The sequence below is a fragment of the Scyliorhinus torazame genome, chromosome 12 (genome assembly GCF_047496885.1).
Source record: "Scyliorhinus torazame isolate Kashiwa2021f chromosome 12, sScyTor2.1, whole genome shotgun sequence".
In the NCBI taxonomy this organism is placed as follows: domain Eukaryota; kingdom Metazoa; phylum Chordata; class Chondrichthyes; order Carcharhiniformes; family Scyliorhinidae; genus Scyliorhinus; species Scyliorhinus torazame.
Window position 1 is genome coordinate 69,502,621 of NC_092718.1, and position 26,120 is coordinate 69,528,740.

Genomic DNA, 26,120 nt, shown 5'->3' on the forward strand with positions numbered 1-26,120 from the left:
CAAGGGGATAACTTTCAATGTTTGGAGTCATACCTGGCCCAGAGGAAGATGGTTGTGGTGGTTGGAGGTCATTAATCTCAGCTCCAGGACATCACTGCAGCATAGGGGCTGGATTAGCTCAGTGGGCTAGACAGCTGGTTTGTGATGCAGAACAAGGCCAGCAGCGCGGGTTCAATTCCCGTAACAGCTTACCCGAACAGGCACCAGAAGGTGGCCACTAGGGGCTTTTCACAGTAACTTCGTACTTGTGTCAATAAAAGATTATTATTATATTAGAGTCCTAGGCCCAACCATCTTCAGCTGCTTCATCAATGACCTTCCTTCCATCATAATGTCAAAAGTGGAGATGTTCACTGATGGCTGCATAATGTTCAGCCACGACTCCTCAGACAGCAGTCCATGTCCAAATGCAGCAAGACCCACGCAGACACGGTGAGAACGTGAAGACACCGCACAGACAGTGACCCAAGCCAGGAATCAAACTTGGGACCCTAGAGCTGTGAAGCGACAGTGCTAACCAGCAAAGTAATGGAATACCACTGATGAAATATATCATCATTCCTTCACTGTCTTTGAGGCAACATCCTGGAACTCCCTCCCTAATAGCACTGTGGGTGTACCTACAACTCAAGGACTGCAGTGGTTCAATGAGACAACGCTCCACCACCTTCTCAAGGGGCAATTAGCGACTGGCAATGAATGCTGGGCCCAGCCAGCAACACCCAGATCCCATGAACAAATCACAAAAAAAAAGATAGATACAGACCGACACGGAATCAAACAGAGTGGATTGAACGGAAGTGGTAAATGGACGGGCGATACTCACGGTTGCGAGGATCGAACGCTTTGTAATAGCCGATAAATCCCTTGTCAGTGTGAGACTCATCCGAGTGAAATTCAATAACAGCCTCCGGCCTCTCGATCTTCACAGAAATTAAAGGGTGATCCCCACAGTACCTGTTGGAGAGGAGAGTGACAGGGGTCAACCAGAAAGTCAGGGGTCAGTGAGAGAAAGAGAACGTGGGCTCAGGGGTCACAGAGAGAGAGAGAGAGAACATGTTAAGGGGTCCTTAGAGGGAGAAAGTGGGTCAGGGGTCAGTGAGAGGGAGAGAGAACGTGTTCAGGTGTCAGTGAGAGGGACAGAGTGGGTTCAGGGGTCAGTGAGTGGGACAGAATGGGTTCAGGGGTCAGTGAGAGGGACAGAGTGGGTTCAGAGGTCAGTGAGAGGGAGAGAGCGGGTCCAACAGTCAGTGAGAGGGAGCGGGTTCAGGGGTCAGTGAGAGGGAGAGAGTGGGTTCACGGGTCAGTGGGAGGGAGAGAGCGGGTTCAACAGTCAGTGAGAGGGAGTGGGTTCAGGGGTCAGTGAGAGGGAGAGAGTGGGTTCACGGGTCAGTGGGAGGGAGAGAGCGGGTTCAACAGTCAGTGAGAGGGAGTGGGTTCAGGGGTCAGTGAGAGGGATAGAGTGGGTTCAGGGGTCAGTGAGAGGGAGAGAGCGGGTTCACGGGTCAGTGGGAGGGAGGGAGCATATTCAGGGCTCAGTGAGAGGGACAGAGTGGGTTCAGGGGTCAGTGAGAGGGAGAGAGCGGGTCCAACAGTCAGTGAGAGGGAGCGGGTTCAGGGGTCAGTGAGAGGGAGAGAGTGGGTTCACGGGTCAGTGGGAGGGAGAGAGCGGGTTCAACAGTCAGTGAGAGGGAGTGGGTTCAGGGGTCAGTGAGAGGGATAGAGTGGGTTCAGGGGTCAGTGAGAGGGAGAGAGCGGGTTCACGGGTCAGTGGGAGGGAGGGAGCATATTCAGGGCTCAGTGAGAGGGACAGAGTGGGTTCAGGGGTCAGTGAGAGGGATAGAGTGGGTTCAGGGGTCAGTGAGAGGGAGAGAGCGGGTTCAACAGTCAGTGAGAGGGAGCGGGTTCAGGGGTCAGTGAGAGGGACAGAGTGGGTTCAGGGCTCAGTGAGAGGGAGAGAGCGGGTTCAGGGGTCAGTGAGAGGGATAGAGCGGGTTCAACAGTCAGTGAGAGGGAGCGGGTTCAGACGTCAGTGAGAGGGAGAGAGTGGGTTCAGGGGTCAGTGAGAGGGAGCGGGTTCAGGGGTCAGTGAGAGGGAGAGAGTGGGTTCACGGGTCAGTGGGAGGGAGGGAGCATATTCAGGGCTCAGTGAGAGGGACAGAGTGGGTTCAGGGGTCAGTGAGAGGGAGGGAGTGTGGGTCTGGGGTTAGCGAGAGGGAGAGCGAGTGGGGTCAGGGTTCAGCATGCAAAGCAGGGGTCAGTGAGAATGAGAAAGATGAAATTGGACTCTACCTCTCCCCATCAATGTCCAGATAATCTTTAGTACACTCGCCATGTCGAGTTCCAGGCTCCTCCATTCTGATCATCTCAATCTTAATCCGAATCTTCAAATGTGGCAGTACCTCAGGCGAAAGAGAGACACAGAGATTATCCAACTAAGAAACAGACCATTCGGCCCATCTGCTCTGTGCCTGTGTTCCAGCCCCACATGAATCTCCTCCCACCCTTCTCTTCATCTCCCGCCATATCCTTCTTTTCCTCTCTCCCTTATGTGTTTATCCAGCTTCCCCCTGAAATACATCAAAACAATTCACCTCAACCACTCCCTGTGGGAGCGACTCCCACATTCTCCCCAATCCCTGTGGGAGCGAGTCCCGCATTCTCCCCACTCCCTGTGGGAGCGACTCCCACATTCTCCCCAATCCCTGTGGGAGCGACTCCCACATTCTCCCCAATCCCTGTGGGAGCGACTCCCACATTCTCCACACTCCCTGTGGGAGCGACTCTCAAATTCTCCCCAATCCCTGTGGGAGCGACTCCCACATTCTCCCCACTCCCTGTGGGAGCGACTCCCACATTCTCCCCAATCCCTGTGGGAGCGACTCCAACATTCTCCACACTCCCTGTGGGAGCGACTCTCACATTCTCCCCAATCCCTGTGGGAGCGACTCCCACATTCTCCCCACTCCCTGTGGGAGCGACTCCCACATTCTCCCCAATCCCTGTGGGAGCGACTCCCACATTCTCCCCACTCCCTGTGGGAGCGACTCCCACATTCTCCCCACTCCCTGTGGGAGCAACTCCCACATTCTCCCCAATCCCTGTGGGGGCGAGTCCCACATTCTCCCCACTCCCTGTGGGAGCGACTCCCACATTCTCCCCAATCCCTGTGGGAGCGACTCTCATATTCTCCCCAATCCCTGTGGGAGCGACTCCCACATTCTCCCCAATCCCTGTGGGAGCGACTCTCACATTCTCCCCACTCCGTGGGAGCAACTCTCACATTCTCCCCACTCCCTGTGGGAGCGACTCCCACATTCGCCCCAATCCCTGTGGGAGCGACTCTCATATTTTCCCCAATCCCTGTGGGAGCGACTCCCACATTCTCCCCAATCCCTGTGGGAGCGACTCTCACATTCTCCCCACCTCCTGTGGGAGCGACTCTCACATTCTCCCCACTCCCTGTGGGAGCGACTCCCACATTCGCCCCAATCCCTGTGGGAGCGACTCCCACATTCGCCCCACTCCCTGTGGGAGCGACTCTCACATTCTCCCCACTCCCTGTGGGAGCGACTCCCACATTCTCCCCACTCCCTGTGGGAGCGACTCCCACATTCTCCCCACTCCCTGTGGGAGCGACTCCCACATTCTACCCAATCCCTGTGGGAGCGACTCCCACATTCTCTCCAATCCCTGTGGGAGCGACTCTCACATTCTCCCCAATCCCTGTGGGAGCGACTCCCACATTCTCCCCACTCCTTGTAGGAGCGACTCCCACATTCTCCCCATATCTGGATGAAGGAAATTTCTCCCAAATCCCCAAACGGATTTATTAGAGACTGTCGCATATTGATGGCCTGAGTTCTGCTCTTTCCCCTGACACAAGGGGGAAAATCTTCTCTATGTCGACCTTATGGAAACCCTTTCCGAATTTTAAAGACCTTGATCAGGTCACCATTGAGCCTCCTCTTTTCCAGCGAAAAGACACCCGGTCTGTTCAGTCTATCTTGATCGTTCAACCTCTCCGTTCACATAACATCCTTATGAACATTAGTTTTACCTTCTCCAGTGCCTCAGTGTCCTTCGTACAGTATGGAGACTGGAACTATGCGCAGTGCTCAGAGTGTGGTCTAACCACGCGATATGGAGATTTGAACTGTGCACAGTGCTCAGAGTGTGGTCTAACCAAGGGATATGGAGACCGGATCTGTGCACAGTGCTCCCAGTGTGGTCCAACCACACGATATAGAGACCAGAACTGTGCACAGTGCTCCCAGTGTGGTCTAACCATGGGATATGGAGATTTGAACTGTGCACAGTGCTCCCAGTGTGGTCTAACCACACGATATAGAGACCAGAACTGTGCACAGTGCTCCCAGTGTGGTCTAACCACACGATATAGAGACCAGAACTGTGCATAGTGCTCCCAGTGTGGTCTAACCAAGGGATATGGAGACCGGATCTGTGCACAGTGCTCCCAGTGTGGTCTAACCACACGATATAGAGACCAGAACTGTGCACAGTGCTCCCAGTGTGGTCTAACCAAGGGATATGGAGACCGGATCTGTGCACAGTGCTCCCAGTGTGGTCTAACCAAGGGATATGGAGACCAGAACTGTGCACAGTGCTCCCAGTGTGGTCTAACCAAGGGATATGGAGACCAGAACTGTGCACAGTGCTCCCAGTGTGGTCTAACCACACGATATAGAGACCAGAACTGTGCACAGTGCTCCCAGTGTGGTCTAACCACACGATATAGAGACCAGAACTGTGCACAGTGCTCCCAGTGTGGTCTAACCAAGGGATATGGAGACCAGAACTGTGCACAGTGCTCCCAGTGTGGTCTAACCAAGGGATATGGAGACCAGAACTGTGCACAGTGCTCCCAGTGTGGTCTAACCAAGGGATATGGAGACCAGAACTGTGCACAGTGCTCCCAGTGTGGTCTAACCAAGGGATATGGAGACCAGAACTGTGCACAGTGCTCCCAGTGTGGTCTAACCAAGGGATATGGAGACCAGAACTGTGCACAATACTCCAGATATGATCTCACCAACGCCTGGTACAACCAAAGCAAAATCTCTTGGCTTTATATTCCATTCTCCTCACAATAAACACCAACATTCCATTTGCCTTTCTAATCGCCCGCTGTATATGCACACTAACATCTCCTCATCCATGGACCAGGACACCGAGATCCTTCTGTACCTCAGAGTTCTGCAATCTCTCTCCATTTCAAACAATCTTCTCTTTTCCTGTTCCTCATGCTAAAGTGGACACGGCACTGATCGAGGTCTGCAGAATTATGAGGGGCATAGACAGAGTGGATAGTCAGAGGCTTTTCCCCAGGGTAGAGGGGTCAGTTACTAGGGGGCATAGGTTTAAGGTGCGAGGGGCAAGGTTTAGAAGAGATGTACGAGGCAAGTTTATTTATACAGAGGGTAGTAGGTGCCTGGAACTCGCTGCCGGAGGAGGTGGTGGAAGCAGGAACGATAGTGACATTTAAGGGGCATCTTGACAAACACATGAATAGAATGGGAATAGAGGGATACGGACCCAGGAAGTGTAGAAGATTTTAGTTTAGAGGGGCAGTATGGTCGGCACAGGCTTGGAGGGCCGAAGGGCCTGTTCCTGTGCTGTACTTTTCTTTGTTCTTTGTTCTTTGACACTCCATCTGCCGAATCTTTGCCCACTTGTTTAACCTGTCTGTATCCCCGTGCAGACTCCTCATGCCTTCTTCCAAGCCTCTCTTCCAAATCGTTGAAATAATGACAGGAAGTGGGGAGTGTCATGATATGCAGACACACACATAATGATATACAGACAAGCAGCTAATGGACACAGAGAACAGGACATGACCAATCAGCAGGCAGGACACTCAGGGGTGGGATCTGACTATAAAAGACACGAGGCACTCACACTCCGCCTCTTTCCACTGATGAACCTCTAGAGAGTCAGTCAAGGGTGTTGTTACAATCTCACATCTCCACCACGTGGCTAAGAGCTAGTCTGGTTCAGTCAGACAAAGTAACCACACTTAAGTTAGCAGAGTCGAACTCACGGAGAACTGTGCTATTAGTTCAATAAACCTGATTAAACTAACTTCAACGTCTGGAGTATCTTTCTGATCTAAGCTGCATCCAGTTGCAGCCAGTGTTAGACCAGTGTACCTAACACGACAGGGAGAATGTGGAACTCGTTCAGACAGGGAATGGTTGAGGTGAATAATGTTGATATATTTAAGGGGGAAGCTGGATTAAGGGAGAAACTATGCTAAAAGATTGCCCCTTGGTGTCCAGGGATGTACAGATTAGGTTGCGGGGATAGGGCGGGAAGATCAGAGTAGTGGACCTAGGGAGGATGCTCTTTCAGATGGTCAGTGCAGACATGATGGGCCAAACAGCCTCCATCAGCACTGTCGGGATTCTACGAATTACATCAGGCCAGATTGGTGGACTACCCTTTAGAGCAGTTAGGAAGAGGGAGGAGAGCAGTGCAGGCACGGATCTCCAGAATTGGTGTGAAGTTTGTGAAATCTCATTGAGTGAAGCGAGGGGCCCCGGACACCGTTCCCACAAATGACTTCTGACCTTTTGTATTTGGCAACTCTATCCAAAACGTTTGTGGACAAGCCTTGAACCTTACCTTTATTGTCCAGACACAGTTCATGTTGGGAGGGTAGAACGTTGGATAGTAAGGGGTGCTGAAATTCCCAGATAACTCTGTCAACGTACGCCCGCATTCTGAAAAAGAGAAACATTCACAAATTGATTGAAACTCAGCCCACAAAGATACCCAAGAAAACAAAAAAGGACACAAACAGGAGGCAGATTCAGCCCCTCGAGCATGTCACACAGGAACAGGAGGAGGCCCATTCAGCCCCTGAGCCTGTTACACAGGAACAGGAGGAGGCCCATTCAGCCCGTGAGGCTGTTACACAGGAACAGGAGGAGGCCCATTCAGCCCTCTCGAGCCTGTTACGCAGGAACAGGAGGAGGCCCATTCAGCCCCCTCGAGCCTGTTACACAGGAACAGGAGGAGGCCCATTCAGCCCCCTCGAGCCTGTTGCACAGGAACAGGAGAAGGCCCATTCAGCCCCCTCGAGCCTGTTACACAGGAACAGGAGGAGGCCCATTCAGCCCTCTCGAGCCTGTTGCACAGGAACAGGAGAAGGCCCATTCAGCCCCCTCGAGCCTGTTACACAGGAACAGGAGGAGGCCCATTCAGCCCTCTCGAGCCTGTCACACAGGAGCAGGAGGAGGCCCATTAGCCCTCTCGAGCCTGTTACACAGGAACAGGAGGAGGCCCATTCAGCCCTCTCAAGCCTGTTGCACAGGAACAGGAGGAGGCCCATTCAGCCCTCTCAAGCCTGTTGCACAGGATCAGGAGAAGGCAAATTCAGCCCCCCCCAGCCTGTTACTCAGGAACAGGAGGAGGCCCATTCAGCCCCCCTCGAGCCTGTTACACAGGAACAGGAAAAGGCCCAAACAGCCCCTCCCCTCGACCCTGTTACACAGGAACAGGAGGCCCATTCAGCCCTATCGAGCGTGTTACACAGGAACGGGAGGAGGCCGATTCATCCCCCACTCAAGCCTGTTACACAGGAACAGGAAAAGGCCCATTCAGAACCCCCCCATCGACCCTGTTACACAGGAACAGGAGGCCCATTCAGCCCCTTTGAGCGTGTTTCACAGGAACGGGAGGAGGCCGATTCAGTCACCCCTCGAGTCTGTTACAGAGGGACAGGAGGTGGCCCATTCAGCCCCCATCGAGCTTGTTACACAGGAACAGGAGGAGGCCCATTCAGCCCTCTCTATCTTATCACACAGGAACAGGCGGTGGCCCATTCAGCCCCCTCAAGTCGGATACACAGGAACAGGAGAAGGCCCATTCAGCCCCCTTGAGCCTGTTACACAGGAACAGGAGGAGGCCCATTCAGCGCCTTAAGCCTGTTACACAGGAACAGGAGGAGGCCCATTCAGCCTCCTCGAGCTTGTTACACAGGAACAGGAGGAGGCCCATTCAGCCCTTTGAGGCTGTTACACAGGAGGAGACCCAGTCAGCCCCCTCGAGCTTGTTACACAGGAACAGGAGGAGGCCCATTCAGCCCTTTGAGGCTGTTACACAAGAGGAGACCCAGTCAGCCCCCTCGAGTCTGTTATACGGGAACAGGAGGAGGCTCATTCAGCCCCCTCGAGCCTGTTATACGGGAACAGGAGGAGGCCCATTCAGCCCCCTCGAGCCTGTTATACGGGAACAGGAGGAGGCCCATTCAGCCCCCTCGAGCCTGTTATACGGGAACAGGAGGAGGCCTATCAGCCCCTCAATCCTGCCACACAGGGACTTCCGGTGGCGGCCATGGAGTGAGAGGCCGTGTATTTGGCAGCTCCCTCTCGTGTTGGACCTTTTCTCCTGAATTTTCCGGGATTTTATTGGAAAAAACGGTGAAGATTGAGACAGTGAGGAGAAATCCCCCACCAGTATATGGAGGCGTGGACCAGAAGTGGTCGGATAAAAAGGAGTAGTCGAGCAAAGAAGGCGAGTGGAGAACCTGCAGCCCGGGAAAGCATGGCGGAGGGGCACGATCCCGGTTTGGTGGCACAGTGATGGAGTTCATTCAGGAGAGTTCCGCCAAGCGAAAGAAGGAAGGGTTAGACCCGATTAAGGCAACGATCGATCGGGTGGAATAGGGGCTGGAAGCCCACGGACTGGCGATCCAGAAGATGGAGGAGGTGGCCAAGCACGAGGACCATTTAACGGCATTGGAGGCGGAGGTGGGGCTGATGAGGGATCACCAGGAAAGGCTGCAGGAGAAGGTGAAGGACCTGGAGAACAGGTCCCGGAGACAGAACCTGAGGATCGTTGGCCTCCCGGAGGTCAGCGAGGGATCGGACGCAAGGGCATATGTGGCAAGTATGCTGGAAAAGTTGATGGGGGATGGGGCGTTTACTCGACCCTTGGAAGTGGACAGAGCGCATTGAGCTCTTGCGAGGGAGCCGTGAGTGAATGAACCGCCGAGGGAGATGGTGATGCGAATGCACCGATTCCTGGACAAGGAGCAGATTATGCGGTGGGCCAAGCAGACACGGAGCTGCAAGTGGGAGAACTGGGAGTTGCCCATCTACCAGGACCTGGGTGTGGAACTAGCCAAAAGACGAGCTGGATTCAATAGGGTAAAATCGGCTCTCTTCAAGAAGGGGGTGAAGTTTGGGATGTTATATCCAGCGCGCTTGTGGGTCACCTATGAGGTTCAAGAACATTACTTTGAATTGCCGGACGAGGTGATGGATTCTGTCAAAGGTGAAAGGCTGGCAGGGGTTTGAGGACATTGAAATTTGGGGGAAGGTATTGCTGTATCGATTCTGCAAAAGTTATTTTCGTTTTGAACTGTACATGCAGTGCCTTCTGCAACAATCTTTAGGCTCTTGCTCAGATCTGTAAGTTAACTTTGTTCCAGTGGGGGGGGGGGGGGGATTTTTTTCTTCTGAGTGTTTATTTGGTGACTGTGATGTTTTAAATATGTATGTTCGAGCGGGGGGGAAAGGGAGGACAATAGGAGTTGGATGTCTGGCGCCATGGCGGGGGCTACCAGGCTAGCTGGGCGGGCTAGCTCACGGAAGCGCCATGGGGGCGAGCAGGTGGGAGAGAACGACACTTTAATACGGTCATTGATACAAGGTTGGACCGGTCGAGGTCAAGGACAGGGTGGACCGGTCGAGGTCAAGGACAGGGAGGGTGGGTGCCAGCCATGGCGAAGGAACTAAAGGGTTCATGGAACAGATGCGACGGTAGACCCATGGAGATTCGAACGGCCAAGAGTGAAGGAGTTTTCTTTTTTCTCCCATGTGCACAGAGTATACTCCCGGATCGATTTCTGTATTTTGAGCAGGGCTTTACTGGTGGGCAGTGGCTGAATGCCGAATATTCGGCGATTGCTGTGTCGGCCCATGCCCCACATTGGGTGGATTAACGGGTGAGCAAGGAGGGCGGTCAGTGCCCGCAATGGAGATTGGACGTGGGGATGTTAGCGGATGAGGGGGTGTGTGGGCAGGTGAGGGAGTCCATCCAGAACTATCCAGCAACGGTTTGGGAGGCGCTGAAGGCAGTGGTTATTGGGAGGCGGTTATCTCGATACGGGCTCATAGGGAAAAGGTGGAGCGAGCAGAGATAGATAGGCTGGTCAGGGAAATACTCCAGGTAGACAGGAGATATTCGGAAGACCCAGAGGCAGGGTTATTGAAGAGCGGCACGGGCTACAGATGGAGTTTGGTCTGTTATCTGCAGGGAAGGCGATGGAGCAATTGAGGAAGGCGAGGGGGGTGATGTACGAGTATGGAGAAAAGGCCAGCAGGATGCTTGCACACCCGCTGAGGAAAAGGGAGGCGGCCAGAGAGAGAGGAAGTGAAGGACAGAGGAGGGAACACGGTCTTGGACCCAGCAGGGGTGAACGGGGTGTTATCGCCGGCTATACGAGTTGGAACCCCCAGCTGGGGCAGGGGGATGCGGCAGTTCCTGGGCGAGTTGAAGTTTCCGAAAGTGGAGGAAGGGTTGATGGAGAGGTTGGGAGCCCCGGTTGGAATTGAAGAAATAGCAGAGGGCTGGAGGCCATGCAGTCGGGTAAGGCCCCGGGACTGGACGCTACCCAGTGGAATTCTACAAGAAGTTCTCGGAGATGCTGGGCCCGCTGCTGGTGAGGGCATTTAATGAGGCAAGGGAGTGGGGTGCCCTTCCCCCAACAATGTCACAGGCCTCGATCTCACTGAACCTGAAGCTGGAGAAGGACCCAGAGTTATGCGGGTCATACAGGCCAATCTCCCTATTGAATGTTGATGCTAAACTGTTGGCTAAAATCTTGGCCTCCATGTGGGGGTCCCACCCGCACCCCCACCCCTGGGTGCTGCTCCATGTGGGGGTTTCCCCCCGCACCCCCACCCCTGGGTGGTGCTCCATGTGGGGGTTTCCCCCCGCACCCCCACCCCTGGGTGGTGCTCCATGTGGGGGTTTCCCCCCGCACCCCCACCCCTGGGTGGTGCTCCATGTGGGGGTCCCACCCGCACCCCCACCCCTGGTGTTGCTCCATGTGGGGGCCCCACCCGCACCTCCACCCCTGGGTGCTGCTCCATGTGGACGGTTCCACCCGCACCCCCACCCCTGGGTGCTGCTCCATGTGGGCGGTTCCACCCGCACCCCACCCCTGGGTGCTGCTCCATGTGGGGGTTTCCCCCGCACCACCACTCCTGGTGTTGCTCCATGTGGGGGTCCCACCCGCACCCCCACCCCTGGGTGCTGCGTCATGTTGGGTTCCCACCCGCAACCCTACCCCTGGGTGCTGCTCCATGTGGATGATTCCCCCGCACCCCCACACCTGGGTGCTGCTCCATGTGGGGGTTTCGCCCCGCACCCCCACCCCTGGGTTCTGCTCCATGTGGGGGCCCCACCCGCACCCCCACCCCTGGGTGCTGCTCCATGTACGGGTTTCCACCTGCACCACCACTCCTGGTGTTGCGCCATGTGGGGGCCCCACCCGCACCCCCACCCCTGGGTGCTGCGTCATGTGGGGTTCCCACCCGCAACCCTACCCATGGGTTCTCAGATGAACATACCTCGCATTTTCACTCGTTGACTGAAATTGGCAGAGAATCCCTTGAACCTCTCATTCTCATCGCTCAGTAACGTGACGAGCATCACACTCCCCGAGGACATCAAGGATAGGTGCTTACTCGAGGGCCGTTTCCCACATTTCCTGTCGGGAAGGTGAGTGAGAGAGCGTCAGAGCATGAGATAGTGTAAAAGTGTGAGAGAGAGAGCGAGAGACTGTGCGAGGGTGAGACAAAGGGAGAGAGGGAGCGAAAGAGCGCGAGAGAGAGAGGCGGAGTCGTGAGGGCGGGCTCGGGGGGGCGGGCTTGGGGGGTGCTCAGGGGGGGGCGGGCACGGGTGGGGGCGGGCTCGGAGGGGGCAGACAGAAAGAGAGTGTCAGAGAGAGATGGCGAGAGACAGTGAGGGAGGGGGCGAGACAGCGAGAGGGGGCGAGACAGCGAGAGGGGGCGAGACAGCGAGAGGGGGCGAGACAGCGAGAGGGGGCGAGACAGCGAGAGGGGGCGAGACAGCGAGAGGGGGCGAGACAGCGAGAGGGGGCGAGACAGCGAGAGGGGGCGAGACAGCGAGAGGGGGCGAGACAGCGAGAGGGGGCGAGACAGCGAGAGGGGGCGAGACAGCGAGAGGGGGCGAGACAGCGAGAGGGGGCGAGACAGCGAGAGGGGGCGAGACAGCGAGAGGGGGCGAGACAGCGAGAGGGGGCGAGACAGCGAGAGGGGGCGAGACAGCGAGAGGGGGCGAGACAGCGAGAGGGGGCGAGACAGCGAGAGGGGGCGAGACAGCGAGAGGGGGCGAGACAGCGAGAGGGGGCGAGACAGCGAGAGGGGGCGAGACAGCGAGAGGGGGCGAGACAGCGAGAGGGGGGGAGACAGCGAGAGGGGGCGAGACAGCGAGAGGGGGCGAGACAGCGAGAGGGGGCGAGACAGCGAGAGGGGGCGAGACAGCGAGAGGGGGCGAGACAGCGAGAGGGGGCGAGACAGCGAGAGGGGGCGAGACAGCGAGAGGGGGCGAGACAGCGAGAGGGGGCGAGACAGCGAGAGGGGGCGAGACAGCGAGAGGGGGCGAGACAGCGAGAGGGGGCGAGACAGCGAGAGGGGGCGAGACAGCGAGAGGGGGCGAGGGAGCGAGAGGGGGCGAGGGAGCGAGAGGGGGCGAGGGAGCGAGAGGGGGCGAGGGAGCGAGAGGGGGCGAGGGAGCGAGAGGGGGCGAGGGAGCGAGAGGGGGCGAGGGAGCGAGAGGGGGCGAGGGAGCGAGAGGGGGCGAGGGAGCGAGAGGGGGCGAGGGAGCGAGAGGGGGCGAGGGAGCGAGAGGGGGCGAGGGAGCGAGAGGGGGCGAGGGAGCGAGAGGGGGCGAGGGAGCGAGAGGGGGCGAGGGAGCGAGAGGGGGCGAGGGAGCGAGAGGGGGCGAGGGAGCGAGAGGGGGCGAGGGAGCGAGAGGGGGCGAGGGAGCGAGAGGGGGCGAGGGAGCGAGAGGGGGCGAGGGAGCGAGGGAGCGAGAGGGGGCGAGGGAGCGAGAGGGGGCGAGGGAGCGAGAGGGGGCGAGGGAGCGAGAGGGGGCGAGGGAGCGAGAGGGGGCGAGGGAGCGAGAGGGGGCGAGGGAGCGAGAGGGGACGAGGGAGCGAGAGGGGACGAGGGAGCGAGAGGGGGCGAGGGAGCGAGAGGGGGCGAGGGAGCGAGAGGGGGCGAGGGAGCGAGAGGGGGCGAGGGAGCGAGAGGGGGCGAGGGAGCGAGAGGGGGCGAGGGAGCGAGAGGGGGCGAGGGAGCGAGAGGGGGCGAGGGAGCGAGAGGAAGCGAGAGGGGGCGAGGGAGCGAGAGGGGGCGAGGGAGCGAGAGGGGGCGAGGGAGCGAGAGGGGGCGAGGGAGCGAGAGAGGGCGAGGGAGCGAGAGGGGGCGAGGGAGCGAGAGGGGGCGAGGGAGCGAGAGAGGGAGCGAGAGGGGGCGAGGGAGCGAGAGGGGGCGAGGGAGCGAGAGGGGGCGAGGGAGCGAGAGGGGGAGAGGGATCGAGAGGGGGTGAGAGGGGGCGAGGGAGCGAGAGGGGGCGAGAGAGCGAGGGGGGCGAGGGAGCGAGGGGGGGCGAGGGAGCGAGGGGGGGCGAGGGAGCGAGGGGGGGCGAGGGAGCGAGGGGGGGCGAGGGAGCGAGGGGGGGCGAGGGAGCGAGGGGGGCGAGGGAGCGAGGGGGGCGAGGGAGCGAGGGGGGGCGAGGGAGCGAGGGGGGCGAGGGAGCGAGGGGGGCGAGGGAGCGAGGGGGGCGAGGGAGCGAGGGGGGCGAGGGAGCGAGGGGGGCGAGGGAGCGAGGGGGGCGAGGGAGCGAGGGGGGCGAGGGAGCGCGCGAGGGAGCGAGAGGGGGCGAGGGAGCGCGCGAGGGGGGCGAGGGAGCGAGGGGGGCGAGGGAGCGAAAGGGGGCGAGGGAGTGGGCGAGGGAGCGAGAGGGGGCGAGGGGGCGGGCGAGGGAGCGACGGAGCGAGAGGTGGCGACAGAGCGAGGGGGGGCGACGGAGCGAGGGGGGGCGACGGAGCGAGGGGGGGCGACGGAGCGAAGGGGGGCGACGGAGCGAAGGGGGGCGACGGAGCGAGGGGGGGCGACGGAGCGAGGGGGGGCGAGGGAGCGAGGGGGGGCGAGGGAGAGCGGGGGGGCGAGGGAGAGCGGGGGGGCGAGGGAGAGCGGGGGGGCGAGGGAGAGCGGGGGGGCGAGGGAGAGCGGGGGGGCGAGGGAGAGCGGGGGGGCGAGGGAGAGCGGGGGGGCGAGGGAGAGCGGGGGGGCGAGGGAGAGCGGGGGGGCGAGGGAGAGCGGGGGGGCGAGGGAGAGCGGGGGGGCGAGGGAGAGCGGGGGGGCGAGGGAGAGCGGGGGGGCGAGGGAGAGCGGGGGGGCGAGGGAGAGCGGGGGGCGACGGAGAGCGGGGGGGCGACGGAGAGCGGGGGGGCGACGGAGAGCGGGGGGGCGACGGAGAGCGGGGGGGCGACGGAGAGCGGGGGGGCGACGGAGAGCGGGGGGCGACGGAGAGCGGGGGGCGACGGAGAGCGGGGGGGCGACGGAGAGCGGGGGGCGACGGAGAGCGGGGGGGCGACGGAGAGCGGGGGGGCGACGGAGAGCGGGGGGGCGACGGAGAGCGGGGGGGAGACGGAGAGCGGGGGGGGAGACGGAGAGCGGGGGGGGAGACGGAGAGCGGGGGGGGAGACGGAGAGCGGGGGGGGAGACGGAGAGCGGGGGGGAGACGGAGAGCGGGGGGGGAGACGGAGAGCGGGGGGGGAGACGGGGAGCGGGGGGGAGACGGAGAGCGGGGGGGAGACGGAGAGCGGGGGGGAGACGGAGAGCGTGGGGGAGACGGAAAGCGGGGGGGAGACGGAAAGCGGGGGGGAGACGGAAAGCGGGGGGGAGACGGAGAGCGGGGGGGAGACGGAGAGCGGGGGGGAGACGGAGAGCGGGGGGGAGACGGAGAGCGGGGGGGAGACGGAGAGCGGGGGGGAGACGGAGAGCGGGGGGGAGACGGAGAGCGGGGGGGAGACGGAGAGCGGGGGGGAGACGGAGAGCGGGGGGGGAGACGGAGAGCGGGGGGGGAGACGGAGAGCGGGGGGGGAGACGGAGAGCGGGGGGGAGACGGAGAGCGGGGGGGGAGACGGAGAGCGGGGGGGAGACGGAGAGCGGGGGGGAGACGGAGAGCGGGGGGCGACGGAGAGCGGGGGGGCGACGGAGAGCGGGGGGGCGACGGAGAGCGGGGGGGCGACGGAGAGCGGGGGGGGAGACGGAGAGCGGGGGGGGAGACGGAGAGCGGGGGGGGAGACGGAGAGCGGGGGGGGAGACGGAGAGCGGGGGGGGAGACGGAGAGCGGGGGGGGAGACGGAGAGCGGGGGGGGAGACGGAGAGCGGGGGGGGAGACGGAGAGCGGGGGGGGAGACGGAGAGCGGGGGGGGAGACGGAGAGCGGGGGGGGAGACGGAGAGCGGGGGGGGAGACGGAGAGCGGGGGGGGAGACGGAGAGCGGGGGGGGAGACGGAGAGCGGGGGGGGAGACGGAGAGCGGGGGGGGAGACGGAGAGCGGGGGGGGAGACGGGGAGCGGGGGGGAGACGGAGAGCGGGGGGGAGACGGAGAGCGGGGGGGAGACGGAGAGCGTGGGGGAGACGGAAAGCGGGGGGGAGACGGAAAGCGGGGGGGAGACGGAAAGCGGGGGGGAGACGGAGAGCGGGGGGGAGACGGAGAGCGGGGGGGAGACGGAGAGCGGGGGGGAGACGGAGAGCGGGGGGGAGACGGAGAGCGGGGGGGAGACGGAGAGCGGGGGGGAGACGGAGAGCGGGGGGGAGACGGAGAGCGGGGGGGAGACGGAGAGCGGGGGGGAGACGGAGAGCGGGGGGGAGACGGAGAGCGGGGGGGAGACGGAGAGCGGGGGGGGGAGACGGAGAGCGGGGGGGGAGACGGAGAGCGGGGGGGAGACGGAGAGCGGGGGGGGAGACGGAGAGCGGGGGGGAGACGGAGAGCGGGGGGGAGACGGAGAGCGGGGGGGAGACGGAGAGCGGGGGGGAGACGGAGAGCGGGGGGGAGACGGAGAGCGGGGGGGAGACGGAGAGCGGGGGGGAGACGGAGAGCGGGGGGGAGACGGAGAGCGGGGGGAGACGGAGAGCGGGGGGGAGACGGAGAGCGTGGGGGAGACGGAAAGCGGGGGGGAGACGGAAAGCGGGGGGGAGACGGAGAGCGGGGGGGAGACGGAGAGCGGGGGGGAGACGGAGAGCGGGGGGGAGACGGAGAGCGGGGGGGAGACGGAGAGCGGGGGGGAGACGGAGAGCGGGGGGGAGACGGAGAGCGGGGGGGAGACGGAGAGCGGGGGGGAGACGGAGAGCGGGGGGGAGACGGAGAGCGGGGGGGAGACGGAGAGCGGGGGGGAGACGGAGAGCGGGGGGGAGACGGAGAGCGGGGGGGAGACGGAGAGCGGGGGGGGAGACGGGGAGCGGGGGGAGAGGGGGAGCGACAGGCAGAGGGGGAGCGACAGGCAGAGGGGGAGCGACAGGCAGAGGGGGAGCGACAGGCAGAGGGGGAGCGACAGACAGAGAAGGGGAGACAGAGGGGGGAGACAGCGAGGGGGAGACAGCGAGTGGGAGACAGAGAGGGGGAGGGACAGCGAGGGGGAGGGACAGCGAGGGGGAGGGACAGCGAGGGGGAGGGACAGCGAGGGGGAGGGACAGCGAGGGGGAGGGACAGCGAGGGGGAGGGACAGAGAGGGGGAGGGACAGAGGGGGGGAGGGACAGAGAGGGGGAGGGACAGAGAGGGGGAGGGACAGAGAGGGGAAGTGACAGAGAGGGGAAGTGACAGAGAGGGGGAGGGACAGAGAGGAGGAGTGACAGAGAGAGGGAGTGACAGAGAGGGGGAGTGACAGAGAGGGGGAGTGACAGAGAGGGGGAGTGACAGAGAGAGAGAGAGACAGAGAGAGGGAGACAGAGAGAGGGAGACAGAGAGAAAGACAGTGTCATAGGGACAGTCAGAGGGGTCGAGAGACAGAACGCGAGAGGGAGCATGAGAAAGAGATTGTGAGAGAGAGGAGAGAGTGTTGTAACAATACGGATATTGTATGGGAGCTAAGGGTTATCAATTTCATGTAAATACATCACACCAGCAGATGGCGATCAAGAGCAGTCACAAATATCTTGGGTCTGAGAGTGAGTAGTTTAGGTGTGAGACAGAGTCAAACGGAGAGAGTCAAAGAGAAAGGGAGACGGCGAGAGAGAGACCTGAGAGACAGACAGTGAGAGGCACAGCGAGAGGGGCCGGCACAGCGAGAGGGGCCGGGACAGCGAGAGGGGCCGGGACAGCGAGAGGGGCCGGGACAGCGAGAGGGCCCAGCGGAGAGTAAAGCCAGCTCATGGTTAGATACAGAGTAAAACTCCCTCGAGGTTAGACACAGACTAAAGCTCCCTCAAGGTTCGATACAGAGTAAAGCTCCTGTTATAACCTGCCTGCTTACCATTGGCTGGGGACTAATGACAATCCCACAATCCTGTGGGAGTATGACCTTCTCCAATGAGGGGGGCGGAGAAACTATCAGTAAACTCCAAGTATAAATAAAGCTGGCCAGTTTGGAAACAGCAGGAAGGAGTGTGCAGCAAGGGAACCAGGAACGCAAATAGCAAATGCCGACGCACTGAGCCGATTGCCTTTATCGACCGGCCCCATGTCGACCCCCACGAACGGTGAGGTGGTTGCAACACTAAATTTTATAGACACCTTGCCTGTCACGGCGTCACAGATCCGTGAGTGGACCCAGATGGAGCCAGTCCTGTCAAAGGTTCGGCACATAGTCCTGTATGGTGGGCAGCATAGACAGCTCCCAGGCGCGTTGCAGGCATTTTTCTCCAAGCTGTTAGAATTCAGCATGGAAGACGGCATCCTCTTGTGGGGGACGCGTGTGATTGTCCCGGAAAGTGGACAGGAACTGACACTAAGAGACTTGCATCCGGGTGTGACCAAAATTAAAATGTTGGCCCGGAGTCATGTCTGGTGGCCAGGCCTTGAAACCGACATTGAGAAGGTGGCCCAAAACTGCTCCATTTGCCAGGAGCATCAGAAGCTTCCGCCGGCCGCGCCCCTACATCACTGGGAATGGCCAGGGCGGCCTTGGGCACGCTTGCATGCAGATTTCGCAGGCCCTTTTCAAGGATCCATGTTCCTTCAATTAATCGACGCCAAGTCTAAATGGCTAGAGGTGCATAAGATGCAGGGGACAACGTCCTGCGGAACAATTGAAAAGATGCGTTTGTCTTTTAGTACGCATGGCCGCCCCGAGGTGCTGGTCACGGATAACGGCACTCCATTCACGAGTGAGGAGTTTGCGAGGTTCATGAAGATGAACGGCATACGCCATATCCGCACTGCCCCTTACCACCCGGCTTCAAATGGGTTGGCAGAGCGCGCAGTGCAGACATTCAAAAGAGGACTAAAGAAGCAGTCTTCCGGATCAATGGACACGAGACTGGCTCACATTTTGTTTACGCATAGGACCACCCCCCATGCGGTGACTGGGGTAGCTCCAGCAGAACTCCTAATGGGCCGGAGACTTCGCACCCGCCTTAGTATGGTTTTCCCGGACATTGGCGCAAAAGTACGCCGCACACAAGAACGGCAGGGACAGGGATTTTCTCGGCATCGGCCGATTCGGCAGTTTGCGCCCGGTGACCCAGTGTTCGTTCGGAATTTTGCTGGTGGTGCCCAGTGGGTTCCTGGCGTAATCTTTCGCCAAACGGGCCCTATATCTTACCAGGTGCAAGCCCAGGGTCGGCTCCAGCGCAAACATGTAGACTACGTTCGGTCCAGAAGACTATCCCCTCCAAAGATTCCCCGCCCCCGGAGCTCATTTCTACAGCCGCAGAGACCAGAGACAAGGGAAGGTAGTCCTCAAAATCTTCCACTGGTGCCTCACTCGAAGCCTGCGCAGGTCGTTACAGAACAGAATGGAGATAGAGACGCTGACATGACAGAGGCAGCAGACTCTGACTCCGAGATGGAGACACAGGACGCATCAGAGGGGGAATCCTCGGGTCCACGGGCCGTGGATGTACAACTGTTACGCCGTTCATCACGGAAGCGCCGGTCTCCGTCTCGTTACACGCCGTCTGATCCAGCGCCGCGTGCAAATGGTGTCCGGCCTGCAGCAAAACGAGTCCGCCGCCCTCCTTCGCCAGGGTCTTCGGTCGATTCCTTGGACTTTGGGCGGGGAGGGATGTTATAACCTGCCTGCTTACCATTGGCTGGGGACTAATGACAATCCCACAATCCTGTGGGAGTATGAGCTTCCCCAATGAGGGGGGCGGAGAAACCATTAGCAAACTCCAAGTATAAATAAAGCTGGCCAGTTTGGAACCAGCAGGAAGGAGTGTGCAGCAAGGGAAGTTGCTGCTGCAGTTTTTATTTATATATATATATATATATATGTATGTTATTGTAAATAAATGTTATTACTTTGTATCCTTAAAACTCGTGCTGGATTCTTCGTGGCCCTCACAAAAGCTCCCTCGAGGTTCGCTGGAGGGTAAATCTCCCTCAAGGTCAGATACAGAGTAAAGCTCCCTCGAGGTCAGATACAGAGTAAAGCTCCCTCGAGGTTAGACAGAGTAAAACTCCCTCGAAGTTCGATACAGAGTAAAGCTCCCTCGAGGTTCACTACAGAGCAAATCTCCCTCGAGGTTCGATACAGAGTAAAGCTCCCTCGAGGTTAGACACAGTAAAGCTCCTTCGAGGTTAGACACAGAGTAAAGCTCCCTCGAGGTTCGCAACAGAGTAAAGCTCCCTCGAGGTTCGCTACCGAGTAAAGCTCCCTCGAGGTTTGCTATAGCGTAAAGCTCCCTTGAGGTTCGCGACAGAGTAAAGCTCCCTCGAGGTTCGCTACAGAGAAAGCTCCCTCGAGGTTCGCTACAGCGTAAAGCTCCCTCGAGGTTCGCTACAGAGTGAAGCTCCCTCAAGGTTAGATACAGAGTGAAGCTCCCTTGAAGTTAGATAGGAAGTAAAGTTCCCTCGAAGTTAGATACAGAGTAAAGCCTCCTCGAGGTTAGATACAGAGTAAAGCTCCCTTGAGGTTCGACAGGAAGTAAAGTTCCCTCGAAGTTAGATACAGAGTAAAGCTCCCTCGAGGTCAGATACAGAGTAAAGCTCCCTCGAGGTCAGATACAGAGTAAAGCTCCCTCGAGGTTAAATACAGAGTAAAGCTCCCTCGAGGTTCGCTACAGCGTAAAGCTGCCTCGAGGTTCGCTACAGCGTAAAGCTCCCTCGAGGTTCGCTACAGAGTGAAGCTCCCTCGAAGTTAGATACAGAGTGAAGCTCCCTTGAGGTTAGATAGGGAGTAAAGTTCCCTCGAAGTTAGATACAGAGTAAAGCTCCCTCGAGGTTAGACAGGAAGTAAAGTTCCCTCGAAGTTAGATACAGAGTAAAGCTCCCTCGGGGTTAGATAGGGAGTAAAGCTCCCTCGAGGTTAGATACAGAGTAAAGCTCCCTTGAGGTTAGATAGGGAGTAAAGCTCCCTCGAAGTTAGATACAGAGTGAAGCTCCCTCGGGGTTAGATAGGGAGTAAAGCTCCCTCGAGGTTAGATACAGAGCAAAGCTCCCTCGAGGTTAGATAGGGAGTAAAGCTCCCTCGAGGTTAGATAGAGTAAAGCTCCCTCGAAGTTAGATACAGAGTAAAGCTCCCTCGAGGTTAGATAGGGAGTAAAGCTCCCTCGAGGTTAGATACAGAGTAAAGCTCTCTTGAGGTTAGATAGGAAGTAAAGTTCCCTCGAAGTTAGATACAGAGTAAAGCTCCCTCGAGGTTCGATAGGGAGTAAAGTTCCCTCGAAGTTAGATACAGAGTAAAGCTCCCTCGGGGTTAGATAGGGAGTAAAGCTCCCTCGAGGTTAGATACAGAGTAAAGCTCCCTTGAGGTTAGATAGGGAGTAAAGCTCCCTCGGGGTTAGATAGGGAGTAAAGCTCCCTCGAGGTTAGATACAGAGTAATGCTCCCTTGAGGTTAGATAGGGAGTAAAGCTCCCTCGAAGTTAGATGCAGAGTGAAGCTCCCTTGAGGTTAGATAGGAAGTAAAGTTCCCTCGAAGTTAGATACAGAGTAAAGCTCCCTCGAGGTTAGATAGGGAGTAAAGCTCCCTCGAGGTTAGATACAGAGTGAAGCTCCCTTGAGGTTAGATAGGGAGTAAAGCTCCCTCGAAGTTAGATGCAGAGTGAAGCTCCCTCGAGGTTAGATACACAGTAAAGCTCCCTTGAGGTTAGACAGGAAGTAAAGTTCCCTCGAAGTTAGATACAGAGTAAAGCTCCCTCGGGGTTAGATAGGGAGTAAAGCTCCCTCGAGGTTAGATACAGAGTAAAGCTCCCTTGAGGTTAGATAGGAAGTAAAGTTCCCTCGAAGTTAGATACAGAGTAAAGCTCCCTCGAGGTTAGATACAGAGTGAAGCTCCCTTGAGGTTAGATAGGGTGTAAAGCTCCCTCGAAGTTAGATGCAGAGTGAAGCTCCCTCGAGGTTAGATACACAGTAAAGCTCCCTTGAGGTTAGACAGGAAGTAAAGTTCCCTCGAAGTTAGATACAGAGTAAAGCTCCCTCGGGGTTAGACAAGGAGTAAAGCTCCCTCGAGGTTAGACACAGTAAACCTCCCTCGAGGTTCGCTACAGAGCAAATCTCCCTCGAGGTTCGATACAGAGTGAAACTCCCTCGAGGTTCGATATAGAGTGAAACTCCCTCAAGGTTAGACACAGAGTGAAGCTGCCTCGAGGTTCGATACAGAGTGAGGCTCCCTCGAGGTTCGATACAGTAAAGCTCCCTCCAGGTTCGCTACAGAGTGAAGCTCCCTCGAGGTTCGCTCCAGAGTGAAGCTCCCTCGAGGTTCGATACAGTGAAGCTCCCTCGAGGTTCGATACAGTGTAAAACTCCCTTGAGGTTAGATGCAGAGTAAAGTACCCTCGAGGTTAGATAGGGAGTAAAGTTCCCTCGAAGTTAGATACAGAGTAAAGCTCCCTCGAGGTTAGACAGGAAGTAAAGTTCCCTCGAAGTTAGATACAGAGTAAAGCTCCCTCGAGGTTAGATACAGAGTAAAGCTCCCTTGAGGTTAGACAGGAAGTAAAGTTCCCTCGAAGTTAGATACAGAGTTAAGCTCCCTCGGGGTTAGATAGGGAGTAAAGCTCCCTCGAGGTTAGATACAGAGTAAAGCTCCCTCGAGGTTAGATACAGAGTAAAGCTCCCTCGAGGTTAGACAAGGAGTAAAGCTCCCTCGAGGTTAGACACAGTAAACCTCCCTCGAGGTTCGCTACAGAGCAAATCTCCCTCGAGGTTCAATACAGAGTGAAACTCCCTCGAGGTTCGATACAGAGTGAAACTCCCTCAAGGTTAGACACAGAGTGAAGCTGCCTCGAGGTTCGATACAGAGTGAGGCTCCCTCGAGGTTCGATACAGTAAAGCTCCCTCCAGGTTCGCTACAGAGTGAAGCTCCCTCGAGGTTCGCTACAGAGTGAAGCTCCCTCGAGGTTCGATACAGTGAAGCTCCCTCGAGGTTCGATACAGTGTAAAACTCCCTTGAGGTTAGATGCAGAGTAAAGTACCCTCGAGGTTAGATAGGGAGTAAAGTTCCCTCGAAGTTAGATACAGAGTAAAGCTCCCTCGAGGTTAGACAGGAAGTAAAGTTCCCTCGAAGTTAGATACAGAGTAAAGCTCCCTCGGGGTTAGATAGGGAGTAAAGCTCCCTCGAGGTTAGATACAGAGTAAAGCTCCCTTGAGGTTAGATAGGGAGTAAAGCTCCCTCGAAGTTAGATACAGAGTGAAGCTCCCTCGGGGTTAGATAGGGAGTAAAGCTCCCTCGAGGTTAGATACAGAGCAAAGCTCCCTTGAGGTTAGATAGGGAGTAAAGCTCCCTCGAGGTTAGATAGGGAGTAAAGCTCCCTCGAGGTTAGATAGAGTAAAGCTCCCTCGAGGTTAGATAGGGAGTAAAGCTCCCTCGAGGTTAGATAGGGAGTAAAGCTCCCTCGAAGTTAGATACAGAGTAAAGCTCCCTCGGGGTTAGATAGGGAGTAAAGCTCCCTCGAGGTTAGATACAGAGTAAAGCTCCCTTGAGGTTAGATAGGGAGTAAAGCTCCCTCGGGGTTAGATAGGGAGTAAAGCTCCCTCGAGGTTAGATACAGAGTAATGCTCCCTTGAGGTTAGATAGGGAGTAAAGCTCCCTCGAAGTTAGATGCAGAGTGAAGCTCCCTCGAGGTTAGATACAGAGTGAAGCTCCCTTGAGGTTAGATAGGAAGTAAAGTTCCCTCGAAGTTAGATTCAGAGTGAAGCTCCCTCGAAGTTAGATGCAGAGTGAAGCTCCCTCGAGGTTAGATACACAGTAAAGCTCCCTTGAGGTTAGACAGGAAGTAAAGTTCCCTCGAAGTTAGATACAGAGTAAAGCTCCCTCGAGGTTAGATACAGAGTAAAGCTCCCTTGAGGTTAGATAGGAAGTAAAGTTCCCTCGAAGTTAGATACAGAGTAAAGCTCCCTCGAGGTTAGATACAGAGTAAAGCTCCCTTGAGGTTAGATAGGAAGTAAAGCTCCCTCGAGGTTAGATACAGAGTAAAGCTCCCTTGAGGTTAGACAGGAAGTAAAGTTCCCTCGAAGTTAGATACAGAGTGAAGCTGCCTCGAGGTTCGATACAGAGTGAGGCTCCCTCGAGGTTCGATACAGTGAAGCTCCCTCGAGGTTCGATACAGTGTAAAACTCCCTTGAGGTTAGATGCAGAGTAAAGTACCCTAGAGGTTAGATAGGGAGTAAAGTTCCCTCGAAGTTAGAAACAGAGTAAAGCTTCCTCGAGGTTAGATAGAGTAAAGCTCCCTTGAGGTTCGACAGGAAGTAAAGTTGCCTCGAAGTTAGATACAGAGTAAAGCTCCCTCGAGGTTAGACACAAGAGTAAAGCTCCCTCGAGGTTAGACACAGAGTAAAGCTCCCTCTAGGTTCGCTACAGCGTAAAGCTCCCTCGAGGTTCGCTACAGAGTGAAGCTCCCTCGGAGTTAGATACAGTGTAAAGCTCCCTCGAGGTTAGATGCAGAGTAAAGTACCCTCGAGGTTAGATAGGGAGTAAAGTTCCCTCGAAGTTAGATACAGAGTAAAGCTCCCTTGAGGTTAGACAGGAAGTAAAGTTCCCTCGAAGTTAGATACAGAGTAAAGCTCCCTCGGGGTTAGATAGGGAGTAAAGCTCCCTCGAGGTTAGATACAGAGTAAAGCTCCCTTGAGGTTAGATAGGAAGTAAAGTTCCCTCGAAGTTAGATACAGAGTAAAGCTCCCTCGAGGTTAGATACAGAGTAAAGCTCCCTTGAGGTTAGACAGGAAGTAAAGTTCCCTCGAAGTTAGATACAGAGTTAAGCTCCCTCGGGGTTAGATAGGAAGTAAAGCTCCCTCGAGGTTAGATACAGAGTAAAGCTCCCTCGAGGTTAGACAAGGAGTAAAGCTCCCTCGAGGTTAGACACAGTAAACCTCCCTCGAGGTTCGCTACAGAGCAAATCTCCCTCGAGGTTCGATACAGAGTGAAACTCCCTCGAGGTTCGATACAGAGTGAAACTCCCTCAAGGTTAGACACAGAGTGAAGCTGCCTCGAGGTTCGATACAGAGTGAGGCTCCCTCGAGGTTCGATACAGTGAAGCTCCCTCGAGGTTCGATACAGTGTAAAACTCCCTTGAGGTTAGATGCAGAGTAAAGTACCCTCGAGGTTAGATAGGGAGTAAAGTTCCCTCGAAGTTAGATACAGAGTAAAGCTCCCTCGAGGTTAGACAGGAAGTAAAGTTCCCTCGAAGTTAGATACAGAGTAAAGCTCCCTCGGGGTTAGATAGGGAGTAAAGCTCCCTCGAGGTTAGATACAGAGTAAAGCTCCCTTGAGGTTAGATAGGGAGTAAAGCTCCCTCGAAGTTAGATACAGAGTGAAGCTCCCTCGGGGTTAGATAGGGAGTAAAGCTCCCTCGAGGTTAGATACAGAGCAAAGCTCCCTTGAGGTTAGATAGGGAGTAAAGCTCCCTCGAGGTTAGATAGGGAGTAAAGCTCCCTCGAGGTTAGATAGAGTAAAGCTCCCTCGAGGTTAGATAGGGAGTAAAGCTCCCTCGAGGTTAGATAGGGAGTAAAGCTCCCTCGAAGTTAGATACAGAGTAAAGCTCTCTTGAGGTTAGATAGGGAGTAAAGTTCCCTCGAAGTTAGATACAGAGTAAAGCTCCCTCGGGGTTAGATAGGGAGTAAAGCTCCCTCGAGGTTAGATACAGAGTAAAGCTCCCTCGAGGTTAGATACAGAGTAAAGCTCCCTTGAGGTTAGATAGGAAGTAAAGTTCCCTCGAAGTTAGATACAGAGTAAAGCTCCCTCGAGGTTAGATACAGAGTAAAGCTCCCTTGAGGTTAGATAGGAAGTAAAGTTCCCTCGAGGTTAGATACAGAGTAAAGCTCCCTTGAGGTTAGACAGGAAGTAAAGTTCCCTCGAAGTTAGATACAGAGTGAAGCTGCCTCGAGGTTCGATACAGAGTGAGGCTCCCTCGAGGTTCGATACAGTGAAGCTCCCTCGAGGTTCGATACAGTGTAAAACTCCCTTGAGGTTAGATGCAGAGTAAAGTACCCTAGAGGTTAGATAGGGAGTAAAGTTCCCTCGAAGTTAGAAACAGAGTAAAGCTTCCTCGAGGTTAGATAGAGTAAAGCTCCCTTGAGGTTCGACAGGAAGTAAAGTTGCCTCGAAGTTAGATACAGAGTAAAGCTCCCTCGAGGTTAGACACAAGAGTAAAGCTCCCTCGAGGTTAGACACAGAGTAAAGCTCCCTCTAGGTTCGCTACAGCGTAAAGCTCCCTCGAGGTTCGCTACAGAGTGAAGCTCCCTCGGAGTTAGATACAGTGTAAAGCTCCCTCGAGGTTAGATGCAGAGTAAAGTACCCTCGAGGTTAGATAGGGAGTAAAGTTCCCTCGAAGTTAGATACAGAGTAAAGCTCCCTTGAGGTTAGACAGGAAGTAAAGTTCCCTCGAAGTTAGATACAGAGTAAAGCTCCCTCGGGGTTAGATAGGGAGTAAAGCTCCCTCGAGGTTAGATACA

General features: G+C 57.1%; 1 protein-coding gene across 1 annotated transcript in view; it reads right to left on the reverse strand.

The window, feature by feature from the left end:
* st14 (ST14 transmembrane serine protease matriptase) overlaps nucleotides 1-26,120 on the reverse strand; it is a 247,426-nt gene that overhangs the window by 44,242 nt on the left and 177,064 nt on the right. The window contains exons 8-11 of the mRNA XM_072468842.1: nucleotides 11,604-11,743; nucleotides 6,646-6,743; nucleotides 2,293-2,402; nucleotides 827-957 (exon numbers count right to left, since the gene is read on the reverse strand). Coding sequence (XP_072324943.1) covers nucleotides 827-957; nucleotides 2,293-2,402; nucleotides 6,646-6,743; nucleotides 11,604-11,743 — 479 coding nt within the window. The remainder of the gene's footprint in view (nucleotides 1-826; nucleotides 958-2,292; nucleotides 2,403-6,645; nucleotides 6,744-11,603; nucleotides 11,744-26,120) is intronic.